The sequence below is a fragment of the Larus michahellis genome, chromosome 1 (assembly GCF_964199755.1).
Source record: "Larus michahellis chromosome 1, bLarMic1.1, whole genome shotgun sequence".
Taxonomy (NCBI): Eukaryota; Metazoa; Chordata; class Aves; order Charadriiformes; family Laridae; genus Larus; species Larus michahellis.
In genome coordinates, this window is record NC_133896.1 from 28,973,372 (window position 1) to 28,983,371 (window position 10,000).

The 10,000-nt window shown below is 35.8% G+C and overlaps 1 protein-coding gene across 9 annotated transcripts in view; it reads right to left on the minus strand.

Moving 5' to 3' along the window:
• The window catches only part of FOXP2 (forkhead box P2), a 431,849-nt gene that overhangs the window by 48,549 nt on the left and 373,300 nt on the right, over positions 1-10,000 (minus strand). For all 9 annotated transcript variants that reach the window (XM_074605059.1, XM_074604981.1, XM_074604732.1 and 6 more), the window contains 2 exons: positions 5,036-5,249; positions 3,310-3,414 (listed from right to left, as the gene is read on the minus strand). In XM_074605059.1, the coding sequence (XP_074461160.1) occupies positions 3,310-3,414; positions 5,036-5,249 (319 nt within the window). The remainder of the gene's footprint in view (positions 1-3,309; positions 3,415-5,035; positions 5,250-10,000) is intronic.

Here is a 10,000-nt window from a genome sequence, read left to right on the forward strand (position 1 = left end):
GTGCTCTCTTGCCCCAGAAATAAACACAATTTGTTGCAAAGCCGGCCTATCTTCTCCAGCATGATTTTTTTTCCCTTGTCTCCACAGATGAAAACATTACCTGTCTTTGTACTGTAGCTTGTGTTATGTTTGCTGGTGTCTGCTGCACGCAGGTTAAAGAACGCTTCCCTGCTGGCTGGAATGTTTTATTGTAAACCTTTCGGTTTAAGCTCTAAAAGTCAAATCCTTCCTACCCCGACTGACTTAGGAGCAATGGAATGATAATTAATTTTGCAGACAAAATACAATGAAGTTTTGTCATATATTATTGCACTCTGGCATTTAAAAAAGCATCACGAAGAACTACTCTTAAATGCTTTTAGTGATCTACTGGGCTCCTCACTTAGAGACCGCAAAATTAGTTTCTGTCAGCACCTGTTTCACACCAAAATTCTGGATTTTCATAAGCATTTTTGGCACTCTTCTAATTGTTTCAGTGCCTGGCATTTATTTTTTTTAAATCTTGTCATCTTTCCAGTTAAGTCACAACTTTTTCTGACCTGTCTTTACATTTTGAAGTTTTTCTTAAGCCAAAAGTGATTATTTTTACCGTACAGTCAAAACTGATCTTGTGTACATGAGCAACTGTAATCGAACACCTTCTTGTCAAGATAGAAAATTACTCCATAAAACACAAACTGTGTTTGTGTCTATAGTTGAAGAATATCAAAGAAAAGATACAGGATTAGGTTTTCCTATATATACAGAAATATATTATGGAGAAGATCGGCTATATTTTCTTGAAACCAATGCATACATTTCCAAACATGAATCTAGTCCCCAGCACAAAAAGTGTAACTCCTTTAGCTATTCAGAATATCTCAAAAGAATTCTACATAATCAAAGGGTCCTCAAATTATCTTAAAAATAAAAACCATTCATACTGGATAAACAAAAATGAAGGTGAAAATAGCTTTTGTGGCTATAGCCATTTATTGCAAGTTATTCGTCACTTCGCCCTAAATCCTTTCCATTATTAAGAAAGTAAAGCAAAGCCAGTGTTTTCTATCTTAATCCTCCTTCTCAGATGCTCTGCACAGTATTTTTTTTTTTAAATCAAGCTGCTAGGTAAACCATTTTCTGAGCACAAGAAGTTGGAGCTCACTTTGTAAACCAGGCACTCTTCAAAGCTGTCATAAGCATATTATAGAAATACACACTACTAGACTGGGATAGTGTACCTTATTAATATTTCATTTTGGTACAATATACTTGCATTAACTCTCTTAACACAGGTATCATATTGTTTCAAGTCAGAGAACCTAAAACATCGTAACAAAGATTAGACTAAGAGCAAAGCCTTGAAAACTACAGACATTAGTCCTGTCATCCCCTATAAAGTTAATGGGTTGGAAAAATGGTCAATCTTTGGACTAAAAGTTGATATTTAATTGAAAGAAAATGTTTTTTAATTGTAATGGGGATTTTGCATTAGTGTGAACATGAAAAGGTACTAAAGAATCTAATGCAAGGTTATGTATTGATTTCCATCTCAACGCTAGTGTAAAATGAAGGAATATTTCTATTTCATAAACAACCTCGCCTATTCAGCACCGTGACTTCTTATTCGTTTTAAGGGCATAGAAGACAGAATTGAATGAAAAGAAGAAATAATAAAATATTCTCAAACATTTTTTTGATGGTGCATAGGACAAAAGCCATGACACTGCTGTAAACCCTGACTGACTCTGCCCCAGAATTATCAAGATGTTATATGTCGCTTTCACATTTTCCAGGGTTATTTGGTTCAGAAAAGCAAGAGCATCTGTAAACCTAGCACTACACCGCCTTAATCAAAATGGTTTTAGTGATCGTGGATTATAACGAGAGACCTGACATAATGGATGTGCAAAGTCTGCCCACAGAATTAGCATCACTATAGCCTAGAAGGACGGCCGTATTTAGAAAATGGAGTTTTTTCTTGAAAAGGAGAATGCTTGAGTTAAATGAATTTAAATTCTTAGTATTAATAATACTTAGAACACTAGGTTGCATTTGGGAGATTTCATTTTCCTTTTAATACAAACTTATGTAAATCAGGTTCTTTTAAATCCTTATCCAGTTTTCTCCAATAAAAAGCCATTATTTTGACATTCCACTTAATGCACTTGTAAACAAAAATTTATCACGAGTGATACTTATCTCAGATTTGCAAGTCAGTATAAGTTACTTCACTTAAAACTGAAAGACAGCATGAAAGATGGAGAAAGCATTGCAAATACTTTATGAAAAGTATTGCTATAATTCTGATATAAAAGTTATTGCGATACCGAGTACTTATGGTCTGTTGTTAAGGTGCTTCTGTTATATACCCTGTAGTCTACCATTTGTAAACACATCTTTTTGATGTTTCTGCCAACATCCTGGCAACAAAGCAGTGCAATTTCAAATGAGCTAATTAACTTAATTGTTGATGAAGCATGAAACAGTTCATTCACCCTGTTAGCTGCACCATGACAACATAAGAGTCTCAGCCCCTGAAGTTACTCATCTATATAAGCCTATCTGTAGCTTTCCATTAAGATCTATTGCATGCCAAAATGAGTACAGCTCTTCTGACAAAGACCAGTCCATAATGTACATAGGTAGAGAATCAGTGTTGTTCTTGCAAATTCAAATGAACACAGAATACTAGTAATACTTTAAAAAAAAATAATGCAGAAACCCATTGTAGTTTGAAGCTGCAGATGAAAAGCACAAGCTGTGTCACCTATTTTCTAAATGCCCTGATTTCAACAATAGCTGGCAAACCCAAATACTGTAAGTGAAAACTTTTGACATCACTGTTCAGTCCTGAAAGGTGCAAACCCACCTGTTCACAGCGCTTTTTTACTGTGTCTTGTGCACATACAAAAGTAAAAGCAAAAATAAATTAGCAAGTGAAAGTTAAATGGTCACGCTTAGTCCTTTGTGCTTTTTTATTTATACTATACACGTTAATTCCCACTATACGCAAACTGTCAGCATTTAAAACGTGCTTTTTCATATCCTTACTATCCAATATACAATCTAAAGCATTTCTTCAAATTTTCTGAGGCTCCATTCCAGTAAAGGATAATAAGAGGATTAAACACTGTGCTACTGAAAGGCCTGGAAAAGTGTTTGACATGAAAGAAAGGATAACAATTTGACCCTCTGCAGATAGCCTCGATTATCCAGTTGCTTGGAATACACAAAAAAATCTCTGACGTGATTTACAGTAAAACTTTGTTTGCCATTGCCTTTCCCTCGCCTCAAACAAGCCAGTACCAACGAATAAAAACCACCTACTTTAAAAATTGTCCAAAATCTTCACAAACGCTTTCACAGCCAGGCCATTTGCAAACTCCATGACCATAGAGAGTATGGGAGGCCCCAGTCTCCTCATGTGACGAGCTGTAGCAAAAGAATAAGGCATCAGATTCATCTCAAAAGCCATAATCGTTGGAGGCTGCTAGCGCCTGTCAGGTTACGATCAGTGACAAACAGGTCAAAACAGGTCAATTTAGCTCAGAGCAGTCAGAAAAATTTAATCGTTCTATTGAATAGTTCAACTGCCAAGGCTAGATGATGTTCCAATTAGAGAAGAAATAGAGCCAAAGATGACTGTTAATAAAGGATGAAAAAATAAGATGACTGTATAATACCATATGCTAATTCTGCCATATGACCTTGGTGTAACATTTACCTATAAATAAAAAATATACTCAGAAGTGATCAATTCTGAGAAGAAATATTGAAGACGGACAGTCAGAGTTTAGGAGTATCGTGAATGTTACTACAAATTATTTGGATTTTCTGCTTTAATGTGTGTAAAAATAATGCTTCCATTAGCAAATATTTTTGTTCACAGGCGTTGCTTCCATTAGCTACTTGGCTTCATAAAAAACCCCGGCTGTATTCTGTGTCTTTTTCTGGAACCTCCGCAATGGTTACAGCTATCAAAGAAATGTACAGTTATCAAAGAAATTCAGGGGACTGTCCCATGGAGGTGGGTGTCAGCTACGCATCCTGAAGCAAAGAACCTTTCTCTGAGATATTAACCACAAAAGTAACGCTAACTAAAAGTACTACTATAAAGGTATTCAGAGAAATACCAGTTTTGGAATAATACAAAATAACGATAGAAAAATGTTTTCTCAGTCACATGAGGACCAGAGACGCTTAAATTATAGTCTCCTATTGTAAATATTAAAATAATTAAATGGAATGTTTATTTGATAACACAATTATTTACAATTTTAGGTTATGTAGATACAGATTAAATTTCATCTTATGTTGAGATCATCTACATGTGACTATACTAAAATATTTACTAGTAAGTGCTATGTACTCTTGTATGCATTTAATCCAGTACTTGAAAATAAGGAACAGTAAAAAATATCCATCAATACACCTGAAAAATTATTTTAACTTTATCCATATGGTTGAATTCCACTGTATTACACCAACACTACTGAAAATTTGTATGAAATGTATCAACTACGTTACTGTTGTGCATAAAAGAAGGAAAATTCAGTGCTTTTCTTCACAAGAGATCAACAATATGAGAACTGCTTTAATGTACTAATTTTTAAAGCACTTCTTAATGGAGTCTTTGGACTGTATTACGGCCTTGACAACTAAGATATATGTACATATATATGTAAGGGCCTGACTGCCAGATGTGTTAATTCAAATATGAATGAAATTACACGCCTACAAAAGTGCCCACAATTCTGCATTTACACCTCGAAACCAGCACACTCTACTCTGGGATTTCTAATTTTTAACAAAACTACCATAAATTCACGTGTTATAAAACCACAGGCAGGTAACTGTCATCACATCTGCAAAATTAGACATCGTTATTGAAAATGATGCCCCATTAATAAAAAGTTCTGAAAAATCAAGTCTCCATGATCTCTTAAGTAACCTGTATTAAGTGTTATTTTGTGATTGGAAATACGTGACTTACGATGTTAAACAACAACTTTATGTCAAAAGATAAGCACAGTTGAAATCTTGTCAGAATTACCTGTCTCGCCTTGCATTTAGAACTGAAGACTGTCCATTCACTATGGAATGATGAGTTATTGGTGGTGATGCTTTGGAAGTGGTGGAGGAGGTAGTAGAGGAGGAATTGTTAGTAGTGAGGTCTAGCCCTCCATGTTTAATGCCATTGTCTTCCATACTGTGAACTCCAGTCACTTCTTTCCATAACTGCTGAATCTCAGCAGGACTTAAGCCAGCTATAAAATGAAAGAGAGCCCCACTAATATAACAAAATAAAGAGTTTCATATAATGAGCTCAGTGCTATTAATGGATTAATGCCAACAATAAAGCTGATGCTGTTTTTCCAGCACAATCAATGCGTAGTAAAACATAAATTCATTTTTCTTCTGTCAGAATCCAGGTAATCTAACTGTCTTCTCTTGTGTTATAAACAGTCAATTAGAAATCACCAATTTTAATAATATTATATTCCTTATGAAAACATTGCTCAAGAATCAAAGACTGAAAGCTACAAAGAACTTGCAAGTACTTCTTGACAAGAAAAAAACCCCCAACCCTAAATATACTTCTGGATAAGATTTCCGTTGTCTGCTTAATCAATTTCTTGACATGGAAACATAACTCAATGAATCCACAGCTAACTCAGGTTTTATAATTCCTCTTAATCAAACACGTAATGGAAAATAGAAAAACATATTACACTAAGGATACAAACATTGATATTCTCTTTAAACACTTAACAAGAGCAGGGAGGGGGGGAAGAAGACTGGAGAGAGAAAAATCAGAAGACAAAACCAAAATCAATGAGATCATAACAGGTTTAACACTGGAGCAGAATGCATCTGACTTTAATTAATGACACACTCAAATTCATTAGTCCTGTTTAATATTTAGAAAAATTGTTCTGTTTAAAAATGTGTCTTAAGAGGCAAAACCAAAGTGACTGTTTGGAAGAACAAAACCACTACAGCACAGAGCTAGATACTGGTGACCGCTTAAGCTCTTCGGTACCATTCAGTGGCACCAGACAAATATAAAGCCAACAAAACCGGCCCATTTACAACTCCCCCTACACAGATGAAATCATATGTAGCGCAGCCCATCAAATTCCTGAGCTATTTTTTTTGTCCAGTTCTACTGAGGAAAACAAATTGGTGGGTTTGGCTAGGAGAAAGGAGACTTTGTCTCACCAGCCTCCTGGGGTGATGGGCAGCCATACAAAATTGGAAGAGCTTCTCAAACTTCTCTGCTATATGCACAGTACTATTCTGGAGTCCAGTCACCAGATCTTTGCAGATAGAGATTAAATTTGCTCTTTACTGCAGTTGTAGCCTGAAAACTTGTAGTTTCCAGGATTCATCCTCAGCCACAAATAGCAATGTCTCATAGAATGTATTCATACATCTGTGTTAGGGTTGTCTGGCTCAAGTTGGGCACTTTGCACGAAGTCATGGAAACTTCCATTACAATATGCTTCTGCCCGGAGTAAGGACTCTCAAAACACAGGCAAGAGAAGAGCTGTGAGCATTCTCTTATCGTTCCACCGAACATGCAGCTAAGGCAGGGAATTCAAATTTTGAAAGATGAAGAGTACATCAGAAATACATACACCTTCTGTCACTGCCAGTCTTTTTAAGTTTGACATCTCTCTTTTGAAGACCACTAAATTAAATGTAGAAAAGAATGAGAAGCCCAGAGAGCTTCTTGTGAAACATCTGGTTTCATGGCCAGGTTTTTTTAGCCTGACATGGTTTGGGCCAGAGGTATCTTAAAATCTAATTCTGTCTTTTGTATCTTGTCTCAACAAGTGAAATTCAGTAAGACACGCTCACGGTATCTAGATCTGCTGGAATGTAAAACTTCCAAAATGTCGATGTTGTCTGAATCAAAATGTCGGTCTTTTTATTTTATGAAACAGCTCAGATTTATTGTCCTTCAGAAAAGGATTATAAAGTATCTATTAATTCAAACTTTTTATTGAGGATAGTTTTGTTTGGTAAACAAGTTACATTAGAAAGATGTAAAGAATGTTTTTCACTGTTCGGCAAATCTCTTTATTAGATAATGTTTTACTTTGAAGACACAGGAACTCAGACTACTAAAAGAGATTTAACAAAAAATTACAAAAAAGCACAGTACATTCCTTAATACTTTCAATAGCTGTCTCACCATGAAGTATACAAAGCTATTAAAAAACAGACTAGTAGTGATTTACAGAAATAATAATTTCTGGAGGTAGTGTGGAAACAAACTGGTTGGAAGGTATTTTTTCTTTTTTTAAATTATGAAAGGAGCTAATTTTTAGACTACTATTCTGTGTCCTGCTTCTCTACCTTAGCTACCAACACCCATTGGCAAACTCAGTCAATGACAAAGTGAGTAAGAGTTGACTGGAAGGTAAATCTTAAAACTGGAGTTCATATCATATTTGTACAGCGAAAAGCTAGATTTTAAGGAAGCAAGCAAAGAAGCCAGGCTCTAATTTACTGCATTAGAGAGATGGGTAACGGGAGTGATGGTAATACTAGTTGTAATTGTTTAATGAAGGTAAGTAATTACTGCCGCGTTCATGAGGTATGTTCCAGCAACACTGCAAATAACCCATTTTAGCTTGGTAAATAATGGTTACCCGCAAATGCAATCAGAAATCAAAATGAAAAGTAATGTATTCATTTAGGTGGCATGATATACACAGTACATTATTTACTTCAAAGTCTTCCCTTCCTCCTGCTGTTGAACAAAATAAACTAATCTTGTGTTGAAAAAAATAAAAACCAAGAATAAACTCATCTGCTTGAATGATCACAGGGCAAACATATTGTTGTGTCTTGCAGGGAGAAAATTTTCATCAAACTTTGGGCCCTGGGGCAGCTGGGAAAGAGCCACCCAGAAGCTGGGTGAAGGAATGAGGGCTGGGAGCAGCTGGAGCAATGGCCCTTCCCACGGGCAGGCGTCTCCTGCCCCCTCGGGGCAGCTGCTGGGCAGCCCCTTCCTCTGCGGGAAGCTATGGATGGAGCCGTGTCTCCAGGCTGCCTAGCTCACCTAGAGGTTTTTTTTTTGAAATCAGAAAGAAATTTCTCTCTGGGCTCAGGCTGGTTAATTTTATCACTCCTTCAGAGCACTCTGAAAGGCTGCCTTTTAGGATAAAAGGATTAAGGGCAGGCACTTAAAAAGTATAAAGTTAATAAGCAGATTTGTAATTAATTGTAAATTATGGCAATTTTGTAGTTTCTGTGTCTAAAAAAGTCCAACTCTCATTTTACAAGAGACCTGTAAAATGGCTGACAGATATTTTAGTCTGGATGTAAAAGCAGCATAAGTTTTAAAGTTTCATAGGTTGTGATAACCCTCAAAATACTCTCTCTACACTACATTAAAGGAGAAAGGATCAGGAAAAGGACCCAGAGTGGGATAAAAATTAGGGACTGTAATGAAAAGGGCAAATAGTGATTTGCTATGTGGTTTACTAGCACCAAGAATTCTGGGATTTTGAGGTTAATTTTATAACTTTTTTCACCACTATCTACTCTATTTTTATGTTTGCATACATACTTAATAAAACTACCACTTATAAACCCCATCCATGCATTTGGTTTGATTTTCCTACATGGCCTGATTGAAACTTAGGGTTTGGGGTTTGTTAGGGTTTTGTTTGTTTGTTTGTTTGAATTATTGTTGTTGTTTACAGTCCTTTGCATTTAGCTAATCAATGCAGCATCACATGGAAGTAACTCACAGCGAGCCACCGGCTTTGGGTATGGCATAGTGAAGATCTGGACACAAAACATATGCTAAAAAACCTCTTGTATCTTATTTGCTATACCTGACCATAAAGAAAATGTGGTAAACATTCCTGTCTTTTAAAGGCAGAAACTATACTTGGAGCAAATACTGTTTACACACGCAAACCTTACAGCTGTACTTGGAAGTTAGGTCTTTTCACACTAAGAAATGCAAACGCCATGCTCTCTCTGTCACTAATAATTTGTGGTTTAAAGGACTCTTTATGACCAATAACTTATAAACATGAATCCCCCTGTGTTTCTCTCATTGTTCTAGTCATCCACGTAACTCAGCAATCTAAATGGATGTATATAAAAATATTCGTGTTACACATATGTAAGTCCTTCTGTATAAGCATATTCTACACCTTGCAGCACTGTGGAAGGAGAAAAACATCCTTTTACCACATCCAGTATGCATTACCTTAAATAAATTCTGAAGGTTTAATTTAATACCGCCACAGAAAATGTCTGTCATAAAATTTGCTAAATTTTATAAAACAAAGGAAGTTTGATCCTCTTACTTTAATGCAAACCCCAATGCAGGGACATCTTTGTTAAATCTAGTAAGTACTACTTAGATTTGTAAATATTGAATATATTTGGATGTATTTGGATGTGTAAACTTAAGATTTACGAAAAAGCCTCAACAGATCTGAAGCCTATTAATCTTATTACATTATTATGAACCGGACTGGGTGCTGTACCTTCTGATGAAAGACACAATGTGCTGTAAGAAGCCCACAGAAAGAACTCTGAGCCGGTCACAACTCTGCATTTGGTTCTCTCTTTGTTCTAGCACCTTGCTGGGAAGACTTTTCTTCTCACCCTCATCACTCTAATTTCATCTCGCCTGGCACAGAGTTAGTGGCCTTTCTGGAGATGCAGAGAGGTTTTCCAGGAAAAGCTGTCTTGTGTTTTTTAAGTTTGCGCATTTACATCAGGTCTATGAAAAACTGAGATCCTATAAAATTACTTGTGTATCTAAAGGAATCCTACATACACAGTAGATACTATAACTAGGAGAGAAAAATGGGAAGAATTAAACACTTGACTGGAATTCATTATAATTAAAAAATATCAAGGCATAAGCAGACAAGAGATTAATTTACTTCAAAAAACCCCAATCCAGATATATTTTAACTGTAAAATTTATTTTATTTCTTTAGATTCAATCTTTCTTTGTCATTACTTCAGTTATGCT